Source organism: Toxorhynchites rutilus, chromosome 2 (assembly GCF_029784135.1).
Source record: "Toxorhynchites rutilus septentrionalis strain SRP chromosome 2, ASM2978413v1, whole genome shotgun sequence".
In the NCBI taxonomy this organism is placed as follows: Eukaryota; Metazoa; Arthropoda; class Insecta; order Diptera; family Culicidae; genus Toxorhynchites; species Toxorhynchites rutilus.
This window is the reverse complement of record NC_073745.1, coordinates 73353320-73371274: the sequence shown is the minus strand read 5'-3', so window position 1 is coordinate 73371274 and position 17955 is coordinate 73353320. Positions and strand designations below refer to the sequence as shown.

General features: G+C 34.7%; 1 protein-coding gene across 2 annotated transcripts in view; it reads left to right on the top strand.

Annotated features, from left to right (window-relative positions):
- Positions 1-17955, top strand: part of LOC129770367 (dehydrogenase/reductase SDR family member on chromosome X) — a 54298-nt gene that overhangs the window by 34560 nt on the left and 1783 nt on the right. For both annotated transcript variants that reach the window (XM_055773154.1, XM_055773153.1), the window contains 2 exons: positions 5870-5977; positions 6189-6368. In XM_055773154.1, the coding sequence (XP_055629129.1) occupies positions 5870-5977; positions 6189-6368 (288 nt within the window). The remainder of the gene's footprint in view (positions 1-5869; positions 5978-6188; positions 6369-17955) is intronic.

The following is a 17955-nucleotide window of genomic DNA, read 5'->3' as shown; positions in this document are numbered from 1 at the left end:
GGAATTTCTGAATTCAACAATTTTATTTCACTCATTCGCGGCAGGCTATTAGTTTGGCTATTTATGATTCCCACTTTCTTGCACAAAATTCACGATTAACTGCCACAATTCGTATTAACAAGATAAGCGCGAAGGCAAACGTCTATCGCGAACCGATGCACAAATCCATCTCCCTATAATTTCCTACATTTCATTCTTTGACTAAAATTTGGTTTTGTGAGGATTTTTTTTTTAAATTTTGAGTGTTTTTTTTTTCGAAAAATCTTACTTTAAAAACTATAAGATCTATAAAATGTTGGTCAGAGAATGAAATAATGTAGGGAATTATTCATGCTTTCATTAGAACATATCAAACAAATTTTCAAAAAACAAAATTCATTGAAAAAAAATTTTTTTTTAAATTAAAATTTATTTTTCTCGAAAAAAAATTTTTTTATTCTAAAAAAATAGATATGAATAGCCCATATTATTTTCAACACACATTGGAATATGGGTACTTTTACAGGAAAAAGGTATTTCGAGCAACAACTTTTTCATGTTTTTCTTTGAAAAATTACTATTAAAGTTTAATTTGTAAAATTTGTATGTATAAACTATCGCGATTTACAAGTTCTGCTAACTTTTTTCTATTCAGAAACATGCCATTAACATGTCAAACGCGAGAATTTACACACAAAAATGGAACGAGTAGAACATTATATTTTCAGAGATCTCCATACTAAAATGCCCTCTATTTCAGAATCTATAAAAGATAGAAAGTTGACGTCTTCGACGAAAGTTCATATTTTGAAAAGATCTGAAACTTTGTCGAATATAGTGTATTGATATCTTGACTTTTAACAAAATTGGGATTAGTTGTATTTTTTTTAAAGAAAACATGGAAAAGTTGTTGTTAGAAAAACTTTTTCGCTGTAAAAGTGCCCATCTTTTAAAAAATATGTTTTTGAGAAAAATGAATTTTAATTTTTAAAATATTTTTGTTTTAGTGAAATGTTAAAAAAAAATTTGGTAGTTTTTATGAAAATTTAAACAATTTCCTATATTTCATCCTTTGAACCGAATTTTTTTTTTGAAGTTGAGCTTTTTGGTAGGAAAACGCTGACTGATTGGGACTGACAGTTACAAAATGATAAAATAAAAATATAAACGGTTTGATTTCGGATGTTTTACAAAATGTGACTACTTTCTACTCAAATTGCTGACTATTTTCTATTTTTACAAAAAGTACCATTGGGAACTGGAACCGACACTGATATTGTGCAACCGTTCCGCGGACTGAATGGAAAGCGCGACAAGAAAAAATCGGGGCTCAACGTAGCACGTGTTTTGTTAATCTTTTTTTTTATTTGTTTGAGAATAAGTTCGTTCTTCCAATCCAGGAATAAGTGCATAAGTCCTGCTGCAAGCGTGACATGAAATTCGTGTACTTGAACCGATTGATTTATTATGTTATGTGGGACAGTTACGGCTAGAATGTCAACATGGAACGATTGAGCTTGATATTGTTTTTTAAAATCTGGGAACAACAATATTATACAATTTTTTTTTGTGTTTTTCCGTAAGATTATACATAAAACATCGTTTTATGAAGATCACGACAAAAAGCTTTACTGAAGTACGAAAAACGATATATTTTTGCTCAATGTTCAGAGAGGAATGCTTCAAAATGCGTAATGTGTCAATTTCCGATTGCTCTTCATTGTAACGTACACAACTAAGGCATAGCCTAGAAGATTTCCAATTACAGTCAACTCTCCCTAACTCGATATCCAAAGGGACCATCTAATTAGGGAGGTATCGAGATACAGAATATTTTTTCCTAATTTTTTTTATGTCTCAAATTGTCATATATTAGGGTAAGTGTCCCAATTATGGTATGAATTTGAATTTTTGATTCATTCCCTCAAAGTGAAAAAACACCTTTCTCATATAAAAAAAAAATTTTTTCCAGAATCTTTCAAGAGGTGATAGACGGTTATATTTCACGAAAAAAATCCTTCTACGCATATGTTAGAATTTCAACGATGACAGACTTATAGAACTTTTTCTTTGTTTCGGATTCTGTTGGCTCAAACTGACTCTACATTGAAAAGTATGCTACGTAATCCGATTTTGTTGCTTTCATTTGAAAGATGAGAAAATTTAGTACAGGATATAGTAGTGGAACATCTAAATTAGTTGATTAAACATTTTTGAAGTGGAAAATTTAAAAGTTTTTTTTTATTTGTAATTATTAATTTTATCCTAAAAATTCATACTAAACTTGATTGTTTCTATCAATTAAATTAAAGCTCTCTAACCTCTCTACAATTTGTTCTTTGACGCCCAACTTCTATCTCTCTTAATTTCGCTGCAATATCGATATAAACAATTCCTGATGAAGATTTAATCAAAATCTTCAAAAATCGCGATTTTTAACCCACTGTACTTATAAAAGCCACTTAAATTTCACCTTAACGCTGAAAGGTTTTTTTTTCTTGAAATTATTCATATTTGAATTATAAAAAAAACTATTTTTTTCAAACTGTATACAATGGAGTCCTAAATTTTACATAATCGAATCATATATAATCGAGTCCAACTTGCATGAGGCACTAGGTTAACAAAGAAAATATTGATTAAGTATGTTACTCAAACTGAATTGTAACGATCACGCAGGAACTGTTCAATCACAAAGAAATGTTCGAATAGTTTCACAGGAACATTTTCAGTTGATTTCAATATTCCGGACATATTCTTCAGGTTTGATTAAACGTTCGAATTAACATCTCAATAGAACTACTATCTTCAGCGTTTTTCTCAGGTTTTTCAACACTTTCCAGTATATCGGTATCTGGCATCAGATCCACAGCAAATCACGTTTTGGTCCTTTTTGCACTAATTATTAAAAGACATTGAGCAATCGAACGGTATTGTACCGTCGACATCAGCAAGCTCACGACGCATTAATTATGCCAGCGGAATATCACTCCCGTCCATGTTGGTTGTGCTTTGAGGTTAGGAATTCCCAGTTTCTGGACAAATTCTCAAGCCATATCCCGAAGAATAGAAGAGGGGTAAATTATTCTGTCTAGCTTGACAAGACAAAAATTCATTGACCGCTCCAGCTTCTCGATTCTGACCAACCTTATATGCTTTTGGTTTAGATACAATTTTCCATTCCGATTCCATTTTTACTTTAGTTTGAGTAGTGTTGATACCGCACTTTGTGCAATACTGAAATTATTTGCAGCTTCAGACCCCTTCCGTCCATATTTTTAGACCTGCTCGATGATGCTCAAACCTTGCGCAATGGTTAGCGTTTTGATTGTTCGCTTGAAAGGTTTCTCGTGGTTTTCCATACTTGAAAATAAATTGTTTGATGACACGAACACTCCGTCTTCACTTTCAAGGGCAATTGAAATCTGAGGTAATAACGCACAAAAACATGTACGCGAAAATCAATCGAGTTAGGGAGGTGAAAATCCATGGAAAAATGAATCAAAACACATCGAGTAAGAGAGGCATCGAGTTAGGGAGGTATCGTGGTATGGAGAGAAGAATGCTTGTAAAATCGAAGGTGCCATGAAATCCATCGAGTTAGGGAGAGTTGACTGTATATCTAAATATTTTAGATAATTTATGCTGTCGCGAGTATGAAGACCTCATTTCGCCATGGGTTAATATTTGAGTTGAATTTTGCCGAAGAATTATCGTATTAGTCATTTCAGTTAGAATTCGGTCAAATCTAATAATCAGTAGATGACACGTTCGAGATGAGAGTTTTAATATATAACTATAATAGACTAGAATGATCAGGATCATCTTCTGAAATAATTACTGATCATTACTGAATGGAATTTGAAGATATGTACTTGTTTTTGTATGATATCTGTAATTGAGAAATAATACTGAAGAACGAAATCAGATATCCAAATGAACAAAGACTTACCAAACTGTAATCATATTATGACCTCAGCTTACCCGAAAACTTGCTTGTCATTATCTTTGTCCAATTCATCAATCTGCTCAAAGTGACGTTTGAATTTAACAGTGCTTCTATTCAACCATGCGAAATAAGTGTGAAGTACACCTTGCACAAGATCAACTTGATATAACAAAAATTATTCCAAATAAAAGTTTCTTTAAATTTTTTTTCAATACTCACAAACGGCGTACGTATCGTTACCGGTGTTGAAATAATAATCACCCAAGCTTATTAATTCATGGGCAACTTGGGGGCAGCAACTTTGGGCCCCAATTTCGCGTGTCGCATCGATTGTTAATGCAGTGCCAATTGCCGTCGTCTCGAGTTGCACCGTATTCAAACATGGATTAAATTCGCCCCTTCTCGGCCATAATACGCACATCGTTTTACGGTTTCACCAACCGTATAATATAGCTGGAGGAAAAAAAATACCGAAGCGAAAAAACACATTGCAGCCTCATTGCAGTTCTTCCATTTGCTACTGGTGATTCTGCCCGGAGGAACATAAAAACCTGGTTCACGGAATGAGCAAAAACACGGCTACCGGAACAATAAACGCAATCATGGCGCGATAATGACCGGCTGCGCTGCAAAAGGGTTGTAGTTTGCATTATGGCGGCGCGTGTGCGGGAAATAATTATATCAGATGCAAATGGCGTGTTTTAAAATGTGCTAAACTGCTCGTGTTTATAATATTCTCACGCCGAAACTTCGTCTTCGTCATCATTGATTGCTTTTTTATGAAGAAAATTCGTCCGGCGGTAAATACAATTAGTCTAAAATGCCTTAAATTTATCGCTTGATTATTTAGAACTGATGACTATAATTGTAAGGATCAGTTACCATACCATGAGACTTAAGATGACTACAACCCCCGAGACATATTTAATTATTGTCCAAACAATGGTCGGATTGATGCACAGATCCCTAGGGAATAATGCATTCGGTGGAAACACCTATCGGATGTGGTTGAATTTAATATTCATTCCCATGTTCCGTTTTTCGCCATTTAAAACATTCAGAGGCTTGATTTTTCACTTGTTCCAACCATCAACCTCAATTTTAATTCGTTTGTTTTCATTCATACGCCGGTGGCACAAATTGGACCTATATCACCCAGATGGTTTCTGGAGGCCCACGGCGGCTCGGATTTATGCCTCCTTTCTGCCTCTCCTGACCACCCGCCAGAAGGTTCCGATTTTTCCGGAACAAAGGAGTCACTTTGGCGAAAAGCAGGTTTTTTGAAACGAAGAGAGAGCACAAAACCTCGACACCGACGCGAGCCAACTCCCAGGGAAAATTAATTTTCACGAGTGGCGTACAGTCACTTGCACATGTTCACCTCGCATCGATGGGGTGGCAAGCGAGTCGGGTGAGGGTAGGACGGATCAACGAGGTCGAATCAGATTATTGTCATGTGCGGGGTCAGTCGGATTCGCACTCGCACGGAACTCCCCTCCCCCGCCAGTGCTAAACGTTGGGAATATTTACGAAACATTAATTAATGTGTTTGCGTATGCGTTGAATAATTAACATTTAATGGTTTCATCCGGGGCACATGGTTACCGACACCAGAACGAGAGTATCGCCGCTCGGGTGTTGGAGAAAATTAAATTTAAATGTTCCCAATATTAGTTTTATATCGGCACATGATTACGACTGGTACGTCAATTTGCTAATTAAGAATATTAATGGGACAAATGAGAAAAAAACACACATTTGACATGATTACATAAGTATTGAAATTGATGGGATATGTGAATGGATGTTTCGTATCTGGGTGTCGCGGTGAAACAGATGAGATATTTTTTGTATTGTTTTGGCCTAATCTACAATTTACAGAAAACCCAAACCTGAAAAAATATTTACTATTTTGATTTTTTTTCTCTCTCCCGTCTCTAGCACTGTCCAAACAGCCCGGAAAAATTGCACTTCTCACCGGTGGAAATCGTGGCATCGGTTTGCGGATCGTGAAAAAACTCGTCGAATGTGACATCGAGGTGATATTAGGTGGGTTCCTCCGTGTGCCAAATTTTACTGTGTGCTGCAACACTCGTCCTAGGAAACGCGTTCGCAACAGCAACGTGATAGGATAAAATATGTGCGCGTCAGAAATTGAAAAACAACAATCTCGAAAGCATTTTTCATCACCTGTCCTCACATCAATTTTTTTGTTTTTGTTTTTTTTTCTGCCGTTTTTCATCCACCCCCAAAACAACAGGTGTCCGCAATCCGGACCAGGCAAAAAAGGCAGTGGAAACATATCTGGAGCACAGCAAGGTGACCGAAGGCGCTAAGCTGCACTACGAGCAGCTCGACATTGGCAGCATGAAATCGGTGCGGGAATTCGCCACCAAGATTCAGGGCAAATTCGACAAAATCCACATTCTCATCAACAATGGTACGTATGCGACCGGGTTCACCAAGCTTTGGTTTGGTGGTTCTCATTGTCTGAAATAGAAGGATTTCTATCAAATATATATATCATATTTATTATTTTTTCCGCATACGATATATCGGAGGATTGAGTGGAGCGTTATCCATATATTCATATTATATTTTGACTAGAGAAATTGAAATTTGTGAAACTCAGAACTTCGGAAAAATTATCGAGTGATGTCATAAACACGGTCGAAATTCAGTTCAGATTTTTTCACTTTTTCACTACTTTAAGGGTGTACCGTTTCCGCGCACACAAAATTCATTCTCAAAAAATTCGAGTTTTGACGTAGGATTACGTCTTTCGGGAACATATTGGGGTATAAATTGAAAATCAAAAATCGATTACATCGTGAAAATTGTCCAATTTCAAACGCTTATTGCTCAGTCATTTCATGATGGATTGATGACATTTTTGCGTCAATCGATTTCGGTACTCCATAACAATTTATTATACTGAAGAAAATAATATATGTCATGAAACTAACTATCGAACAATTGAAAAATCTCATCCTCTATCCTAACGGAAATACCTACTTCTGATTGGTCGAAATTGACGACACATGCGGCGAGTCCCTAACAGAGACATCAAAACCAAGCTGCCTGGGGGAAATCGGTATTGCAAATACATTAAAGTAGGGGGAGCTTTTGTTTCTATCGAAATGTGTTCTCTAACAGAGACATCAAAACCAAGGTGCTCGGGGAAATCGGCATTGCAAATATACGCAAGTCGGGGGTTGCTCCATGAAGTTTCATATCAATGACCGATCGTTTATTGTGAAAAATTTAGCACAAGTGTAAGTATAAATTGTATATGGTAGCAGTTGTGCTAAGAATGACTTGATATATGAAACGATTTATTTTAATTTCCTAAAATTAAAAACCAAGGTGTGTTCCCGCTCGAGAACGGGTCGTTTAGTTTAAGCTGTCTGTTTTTTGTGTTCATTTTCACCCGAGGGAAGTTTATACGGCGAGAAAAATTGGAAAATGAAAGTGAAGAAATATTTGAAAAAGTGATTTCCCATATCCTCTATATATAGTATTAGGTGTTGTTAGTCCAATTAAAATTGAATTGGGTTGAATAAACACTCAGAAAGTAAAAATTATAAAAAAAGAATACCTTTTCCATTTCAAATATGTTTTCTCTATATTAAAGTAACATGTTTTTACTGATGAAGAAAAATTATAATTGTGTTCGGTATTGATAATTGTCTTATGTTACATTGGTGAGTTTTTTTTCTTTATTTCATACATACATATCACAAGAGGCATCTCGTCTAGAATCACAGAGGGCGGTTTTCATCATATATCGTTCCACTTCGGTATCTTTTATCTGATACGCACCATCCAACGACTGTTTACCATCCTTCTGCCATCATCACTCGATAAACACTGGTGGAGTTAACATACAATACCCAACAACCAAACAAAACGGCCCTTTTGAGGGCCACCATATCATTATCAAAGAGTTTAACGATGTAATTCTTCAAACATATCCAAAATCAACAGATAGTCTAACGGAATCCTATGTCAACTATGCGGTCGTGTCTCGGACACAACCCTCCTGTGACTTTTTGTTTTCATCGAAAATGTTGGTCACCCTATTTTTGGCAACGCGAAAATGAGCGCTCTATCATACGTAACAACTTTGTCGAGAACAGTTTTTGTCTAGAGATTGTGCAATGGACCAGGAGATGCATTTAAGTGGAAATTAACATTTAGGACAGTTATTCTCTAGACAAAAACTGCTTTCGACAAAGTTGTTACATATGGTAGAGCGCTTATTTGTATGGTATCAAAAATAGGGTGACCAAAACTGTCGATGAAATAATACATCTAACAAAGTTGTTTAAATAACTGGGGCTACAACATTGTCGAACTATGTTTATCTCTATCTATAAAGATAAGAAAGTTAGATTTTTTATTTCCTCGACAATTTTAGTCACCCTATTTTTGATAACATAAAAATGAGCGCTCTATCGTATATAAACTTTGTCGAAGACAGTTTTTGTCTAGAGAACAACTGTCGAGCTCTAATTGCTAATTTCTATTTAAATACATCTCCTGGACCATTGTGCATTGTAGAGTGCAATACTAGGAAAATAAAGGGACACCTTCTAAAACGACCCAATTGGTGAAGAATGTGGAAGAAATGAAGAAAGCATTGGTTAACATGCAAACAACTGTCGATTCTGAGGTCGTGCAGAACCTTGAGGCTGGGTTTAAGGCTAAGGTTCACGCATTCGGATATAAAGACAAAATAAATCAATTGAACGATGCCAAAACTAACTTCAATTGTTTCTTTTTACACCTTGAAAATTTGGTGACAATCGAATAAAAAGTCACAGGAGGGTTGTGTCCGAGACACGACCGCATAGTTGACGTAGGATTCCGTTATATCTATACTATCTGTTGATTTTGGATATGTTTGAAGAATTACATCGTTAAACTCTTTGATAATGATATGGTGGCCCTGAAAAGGGCCGTTTTGTTTGGTTGTTGGGTATTGTATGTTAACTCCACCAGTGTTTATCGAGTGATGATGGCAGAAGGATGGTAAACAGTCGTTGGATGGTGCGTATCAGATAAAAGATACCGAAGTGGAACGATATATGATGAAAACCGCCCTCTGTGATTCTAGACGAGATGCCTCTTGTGATATGTATGTATGAAATAAAGAAAAAAAACTCACCAATGTAACATAAGACAATTACCAATACCGAACAGAATTATAATTTTTCCTCATCAGTAAAAACATGTTACTTTAATATAGAGAAAACATATTTGAAATGGAAAAGGTATTCTTTTTTTATAATTTTTACTTTCTGAGTGTTTATTCAACCCAATTCAATTTTAATTGGACTAACAACACCTAATACTATATATAGAGGATATGAGAAACCACTTTTTCGAATATTTCTTCACTTTCATTTTCCAATTTTTCTCGCCGTATAAACTTCCCTCGGGTGAAAATGAACACAAAAAACAGACAGCTTAAACTAAACGACCCGTTCTCGAGCGGGAACACACCTTGGTTTTTAATTTTAGGAAATTAAAATAAATCGTTTCATATATCAAGTCATTCTTAGCACAACTGCTACCATATACAATTTTACACTTACACTTGTGCTAAATTTTTCACAATAAACGATCGGTCATTGATATGAAACTTCATGGAGCAACCCCCGACTTGCATATATTTGCAATGCTGATTTCCCCGAGCACCTTGGTTTTGATGTCTCTGTTAGGGAACACATTTCGATAGAAACAAAAGCTCCCCCTACTTTAATGTATTTGCAATACCGATTTCCCCCAGGCAGCTTGGTTTTGATGTCTCTGTTAGGGACTCGCCGCATGTGTCGTCAATTTCGACCAATCAGAAGTAGGTATTTCCGTTAGGATAGAGGATGAGATTTTTCAATTGTTCGATAGTTAGTTTCATGACATATATTATTTTCTTCAGTATAATAAATTGTTATGGAGTACCGAAATCGATTGACGCAAAAATGTCATCAATCCATCATGAAATGACTGAGCAATAAGCGTTTGAAATTGGACAATTTTCACGATGTAATCGATTTTTGATTTTCAATTTATACCCCAATATGTTCCCGAAAGACGTAATCCTACGTCGAAATCTAACTTTCTTGTCTCTATAGATAGAGGTAACAATAGTTCGACAATATTATAGTCCCAGTTATTTAAAACATCTTTGTAGAAGAAAGTTTTTTTCTATCTCTTGAAATAACCGATATAACGCGTTTTTCCTAATTCGCGTTGGGGTCACCAGTAAAAAAAACTGTTTTTATTATTAAACGGTTTTATTTAGCTTACCCTGTAATCTGTTTGAATGTTTGTATGTTTGCATGTTTGTAACAGGTTTGTCTGTAGCGCTGACCCACATTAATAGAAATTTGACCCCCTTTCTGTTGACCGATTGATTTGAAATTTGAATCGCACCTTTATCTCTGTAGTCATTATAAAACTGCGTATTTCATGATCTTGAAAATCCAAGATGGCGGCCGCTTCAAAATGGCGGATCACATATTTTCTCAAAACCTCATCGATATGGGTTTTCTCAAAACCTCATTAATATGGGTATCAAATGAAAGGGCTTGACTAATAGGATACTGTTATTTATGAAAAATCCAAATCCAAGATGGCCGCAATCACAAAATAACAAATTACTTTATTGAACGGTTTTGACGTAGGATTACGTCTTTCGGGAACATATTGGGGTACAAATTGAAAATCGAAAATCGAACACAACGGGGGCTGTCCACATACCACATGGACAGAAAAAGCACGATTTTAGACTCCCCCTCCCCCTCCGTGGACAAGCGTGGATATTTGCATACCCCTCCCACTGTTGTCCACGTGGACATTTTTTTTATTTTATTAGAATAATTGATAAAATTACTGAATTGCGCATAATTAAATTTAATTTCCTTTCAAGTTTTTTTTTGTTTCAAACTTTACTGCTTGCAGCGCTTTGCTGTGCACATTGCGGTTTTATGGCAGAGTAATGAGTAGCAAAAAAAGCATATGTTTCATATAGTTTAATTGTGAAATACTTTTAATACGAAGATATCAAGGCTATCTGGCTCACCAACACGGAAACGCGAAATATACAGTTTAACAATCTGCATCCGAATATAAACCACACAATTCTAAAAACTGAGCAACACCAATCGAACAAAAATAGATTGATTTGAAATCACAATCAAATACAATTTTAGTACACGATTTTTTGAACACTTGTGAAGAAATGTTTTGCTATCACATAGAATACAAATTCAATACATAAAAGATAATTTACGTTCACAGCTTTATTTCAGAAGTGTGCTCATCTATCTGGAAATTTTAAAGGAATAAAGGATCCAAATTTTTAAGCGATTTCGGAACGCCTGTAGCTTCGATATAAATGATGACATGAAGATAAAAAATACGCTATTTTCAAGCTACAAAATTTTAGCTTAGGGATATCGTACGTACATATTTTTAGTTTGATGTGTATATGCGTTGTAGACAAAGGACATTGCTAGAAAAGGTAAAGCGTTTTTGGTTTGCCTTCAAAGTTTATATAGAATTTAAAAATATATTCCCAATAAGAATCCAATCAATCTGATTATTTCGCTTACATTTGATTCATATAAATTTTCAATAGAACTATTTAATACAGAGGTATTAAAATAATCCTTCAATTTTGAATTAAGAATATTTTATGAAATAATGTACGCCCAGCAAATCGATGGTCAAAATTTGAGAATATTCTATACAAGGCCCAGTTGTTGCTTTGACGAATGCATTATCTTTAACAAAGTTAAAGTGTTTCAAAAATCACTCAAAATTTTCAATGTCACATTTTGCTCTTCTATTTTTCTTTCGTCGAGTGTTGTTCTTTGCCCACTCCGGAATACGATCGGTTACAGAAAATGTAGGTTCATTTACACACTCGTTTTATTTTTAGTCGTTAGCGTTATACGAAACCTTTTCCTCAATAGTTCGGGAATTTTTTAGAGGGTACCAATAGTGTATTAAAAATATTTTATTTTTTTTATTTTTCAACTGCGCTTATCATTCTGTATTGAGTGCCTAGATGGCTTCCAAAATGCTCGCGGGGAAAAATTACTTCAGAAAACTAACGACTCATTGATTTTCTACTTATCTTGCTCGAAAAGTTATTTGTATTGCTTTTTACACCCCTTTTCTGCATTCCGCGGATTTGCATTTCGCTTGAAACCATCATTTCGTACGAGTTATAATTTCGTATTCCCTATTTCGAACGTTTTGCCTATTTGATGTTCGAAAAGAAACAAATCGAACGAAATGCAAACACAACTCAAACGGAATACAGAATGGAATTTTGTCAAGTCGTTCGAAATAGTTTTATATAGCTAGTTTTCCTCCGCTTAAATCCTTATCAAAACATCACTTATAAAATTCGAACAGATAACTAGAGAGCAATTCAACGCCAAATTAATCAGCCGCTGACCATCCTAGCATAAAATTCTGTCTTCTTCTTCTTCTTCTTTGTTTTTAAGAGGCTTTAAACTTTGCAGTTCATTCGCCTATAAAAAATTCTGTTGTTAAACATTTACATTAGTGAAAGGGTAACAGTGTGATGTCAAGGAAGGAATTGTAGAGTGGTTGGAGAGCTTCAATTTGGTTGATAGAAACAATCCAGTTTATCATGCATTTTTGGAAAGTTAAGAAATACAAAATTTTGAGTTTCTTCTTTACCTCCAACAGTTACATGGAACCATTAATTTCAATGTTTTTCAACTACATTCTACGAAAAACAAAATATCTTTCAAATGAGCAGCATAATCATTCAAAGTAGCGTACTTTCTAATTTAGAGTCAGTTCAAGACATACGTAGCTGAGAATCAACCATATGCGTAGAAGATTTTTTTATTCAATTATGATCCTCTATCACCTCCTGAAATATTCCGAATCAGCTACCTAATTCCACATATATTTTTATCAGAATACTGGCTCAATTGTTTCAAGTTTGACGACTCATGAAAATGTAAATATTGATTCTTAAAAATTGATTAAATTGAAATACTTTGGAAAAATTATCTTACACGCATTCCTGTATGAAAAACTGTACAGACATTATTATCCTAATAGCGAATTCGTTTTTGTTCAGTTTCAACCCCAGTGCCGCACTAACTGCTGTCAAAACGTGTTTTTATTCACTCAGTTGCGCACTCAGTGTCGCACTAGTTCGCCCCGAAAGCTGCTAGTTTCGCACTGAGATGCTTCACGGGTTGGCACTCGGGTTCACCAATACAACTATACTGAACTGTCAAGTTCCGAGTATTGTTTTGGAAAATCTAGAAATGAAGACTATGAACATGGAAAAGCTACTGCTCTTCCATGTTCGGATTCTGATTTTGAAGAGTATATTCGTGTAGACGGCATTAAGCTCCGTGTGCTTTCATTGGGAGGCGAAAATTATTATGGATATTCAGGAGGAATAAACATGCTCTCAAAATCAAAATTATGAATGAAAATTTACTTTAACGTATCGAATATTTATTTTATGTGATGGCATAAGAGGGTTTTTTTCCGATATAGCAGAAACATTGAACGAAAACTGTGTCTAACGATGATTTCATATTATAATAGTAATTATTTGTGGAACAAACAGGAAATGCATCGACAAATGGTTAAGTGAGTGTCAGGACTACATGTGTTAGGTAATCAAACAATATGAAGTAAAAAATGTCATTCAAACTTTTATATTTTTACACTGCACTTGGCCCTTCTTATCTGATAGAGAATAATTTACCTCCCAAGCACTAATATCGCCACCAGACGTCGACACTGTACATTTGTCGTCGCAAATATAAACAAATCAGACTATATAACGCACACCAACAAACCACCGCATTCGTGAAACTGAAAACGTTTTTTTATTACAGAGTCAGTGTGGCACTGACTCAGTTTTAAAAACGAATTCGCTATAAGACTAACTGTTCTCGAGATATAACGAAATGTATAGATAATTATATCTGATGAAAAATCATTCACGCGTATCAAGGAATCTCAATCATAATGGAATCGTTGAAATTTTATAGTTTTGGGCTATGAGGGTCTACGCACACCCCGTAACTATAAAAGTTCGATCATAGGAAATAGCTTGGTCATTCTCAATTTTCGTGAGATATTTTTTCACTGAAGAAGATCAATGATATGATAAAAAGTATATAAACGTTTGACTGGGCAGCACTCTCAGGCGGTGTATTGATAAATACGGATAGTGTTAAAATTCTTGAATATGTGTTATTTAATTTAATTTTTAATGTATAGGTGATTGTATTTGAAAAAAAAATCCTTCTGTCCACGTGGACTCAGTCTATACCCCATCCCACCTCTCCGTGGACATTTTCTCACCCCCTACCCCCCCTAAAGTTGTCCACGTGGTATGTGGACAGCCCCTCGTGGAAATTGTCCAATTTTAAACGCTTATTGCTCAGTCAAATCATGATGGATTGATGAAATTATTGCGTCAATTGATTTTGGCACTCCATTAAAAAAATATATTGAAGAAAATAATATATGTCATGAAACTAACTATCGAACAATTGAATAATATCAGCCCTTATCCTAACGGAAATTCCCACTTCTTATTGGTCGAAATTGTTGACACATGCGGCGGGTCCCTAACAGAGACATCAAAACCAAACTGCCTGGGCGAAATCGGCATTGTAAATACATGAAAGTAGGGGGAACTTTAGTTCCTACCGAAATGTGTTCCCTAACAGAGACATCAAAACCAAGCTGCCCGGGAGAAATCGGCATTGGCATTTTAATGTTGGTTGCTTTGTGAAATTTCAAATCAATGATCGATCGTGTATTGGGAAAAATTTACCACAAGTGTAAGTGTAAGATTGTATATGGTAGCAGTTGTGTTAAAAATGACTTCATATATGAAACGATTTATTTTAATTTTCATAAATTAAAACAAAGGTGTGTTCCTGCTCGAGAACGGGTTTTGTTGAAGCTGTTTGTTTTGTTGTGTTCATTTTCACCCAAGGAAAGTTCATACGGCCAAAAAAGTTGGAAAAGTGAAGAAATATTCGAAAAAGTGATTTCCCATTTGCTCTAAAAATAGTATTAGTTGTTGATGGTCCAATTAAAATTCGCATTGGGTTGAATAAGCACTCAGAAAGTAAAAATTATAAAACAAAATTACCTTTTCCGTTTAAAATATGTTTTCTCTATATTAAAGTAACATGTTTTTACTGATGAGAAAAATTGATAATTGTGTTCGGTATTGGTTATTATCTTATATTACATTGGTGAGTTTTTTTTTCTTTATTTCATCCATACATAACACAGGAGGCATCTCTTCTAGGATCAGGTTTTCATCATATTTCGTTTCACTTTGGTATCTTTTTTCTGATACGCACCATCCAACGACATCTTTCTGTCATCATCACTTGGTAAACACTGGTGGAGTGAACAAGCAATACCCAACAACCAAACAAAACGGCCCTTTTCAGGAGCCCACCATATCATTATCAAAGAGTTTAACGATATAAGTCTTCAAACATATTCAAAATCGACAGATAACCTAACGGAATCCTACGTTAACTATGCGGTCGTGTCTCGGACAAAACCCTTCTGTGACTTTTTTTATTTTCGTTCCAATAAAAATCATTCGATGGATTGGTTTTGATGAAACATCATAAAGAATGATGTTTCAAGGAACTGAATAGAACTTATTTTTGATAGAATATAAATAAAATTAAATTTGGAATTTTAATGTTGGTTGCTTCATGAAATTTCATATCAATGACCGATCATGCATTGTAAAACTTTTAGCACAAGTGTATGTGTAAACTTTTATATGGTAACGGTTGTGTTAAAATGACTTGACATATGAAACGATTTTTTCACCCAAGAAATGTTGATGCGACGAGAAAAATTGGAAAAGAGAAGGAATATTCGAAATTTCCCATTAGCGCTACATATCGTACATATGTTCTATCGTACGGTGCTGTTGGTTCAATTGAAATTCGCATTGAGGCATACGCATCGTGATCCGTTGGGTTTAAAGCGCAAAAGGAAATGGGCTTAATAAACATTCAGAAAGTAAAAATTATAAATGAAAATTATCTTCCATTTCAAATATGTTCTCTCTATAATAAAGTAACTTTTTTTTCTGGTGAGAAAAATTGATAATTGTGATCGATAATGATAATTATCTATACTATATTGCATGAAATCTAATGCTATTGGGCTTGATGAAATACCCGTCAAGTTTCTAAAATCAATTAATCCGCTTATAATCAAACCCATCACACATTTATTCAACTGCATAGTTGCTACAAGTATCTTTTCAGGGGAGTGGAAGAAATCTAAAACATTGCCATTGAAGAAAAAATCGAACTTGAATAACCTACAGAATTTACGTCCAATAAGTATATTACCCGCATTGTCAGAGTTATTTGAACGCATAATCAAAACCCAAATCTGTCAGTATATTAACCGCGAAAATTTATTAATAAGTCAGCAATCTGGATATCGTGCGAACCACATCACAAAAACTGCAATGCTGAAAGTATTTGATGACATAGGGTTAATCCTATATAAAGAAAGGCCAGTTGTTTTACTGCTCCTAGACTTCTCGAAGGCATTTGATACAATTCCCCATAACATACTCTGTCAAAAACTCAGCGTAAGATTTGGGTTCTCCCATAATGCATCAATAATGTTTGTATGTATGTAGGGTTGTCCCACATTAATAGAAATTCGATCAATAGGAACTGACCGAATTTAAAAAACACCTTTATTTCTACCATTTTAAAACTGCTTTTTTTTTGAAAAATCTTATTAAATCATATCTCACTAAACGAACACAGACAGTTTTCAATAAAGGAATTTACTCTACTTACCTCCCAATATCCTCAGGTGTGCCTCAAGGATCAATTCTAGGACCAATACTATTTCCAATATTTATAAATGATCTTCCAGATGTTTTGAAGTATTTTCGCGGACGACGTGCAATTGCACTACGGTTGTTTGGAAGATACTTCCACAATTGTTTTGAGGAAAGTTAAAGAAGACCTAGCCAATATGTCCTGAAATCCTCTTTAAAGATGAACAATGCTAACATTGCTTTTGCGAAGGAAGTAGTTAGCTTGGGGATCACAATTCAATCAAATTTTAAATTTGAAAAATTTATTTTCAAACAATGTAGCAAAATTTATGCAACTTTGCGGACCCTCTACGCGGCATCATCATTCCTAAGTAGTGATATAAAGCTTAAACTTTTTAAAAGTTTAATACTACCGCATTTCATAGCTTGTGATTTTATTCTGTCAGGAACGACAGTGTATGCAGAATCAAGATAATTAGGCAAGTAGCAGTTAGCAGTTATCACACCTCTCCTTCATTAGTCTAGGGCATTGATAAGACTAAAATAAAATCGTGGGGCACGTTGGATTTCCATTATCCACAATTAGCGACTTCATGATATGTCCCACGATTTTATTTTAGTCTTTAGTTATTTTAGACTAATGAAGGAGAGGTGTGATACCTGCTAACTGCTACTTGCCTAATGATTTTCTAGCTTTTAGTACATCATTATGTTTAATCACAATTAAACCGTTTAACTTAAAAAGTTTTTTTTTACTTATTTTATTCTACTTTAATACAAAAATATATTAATATAATATACATTATATTATACACACTTTCGTTCGAATCTTTTCATTTTTTCTGTTTTATTGATCACATTCGATTAATTTTATAGGTCGTTAAAACATTCACACAAGCTTACAATACATTATATATGTTTCATTTAACACCCAAAATATTCGCTAGAAATAATGTAAATGGCAGAACAACGTTTGCCGGGTTAGCTAGTTGTTCAATAAAATCCCGAAATATAATAAAACATTTCGTTTCGCTTTTCGAGTTAAAAAAGGAAAACAAACAATGCAACATCATCACAGAATAAAACACTTTAAATGTAAAACCTCATTTTATTAAAGCGACAACCCGAAGGCTCATTATGCTCTATATCTTCC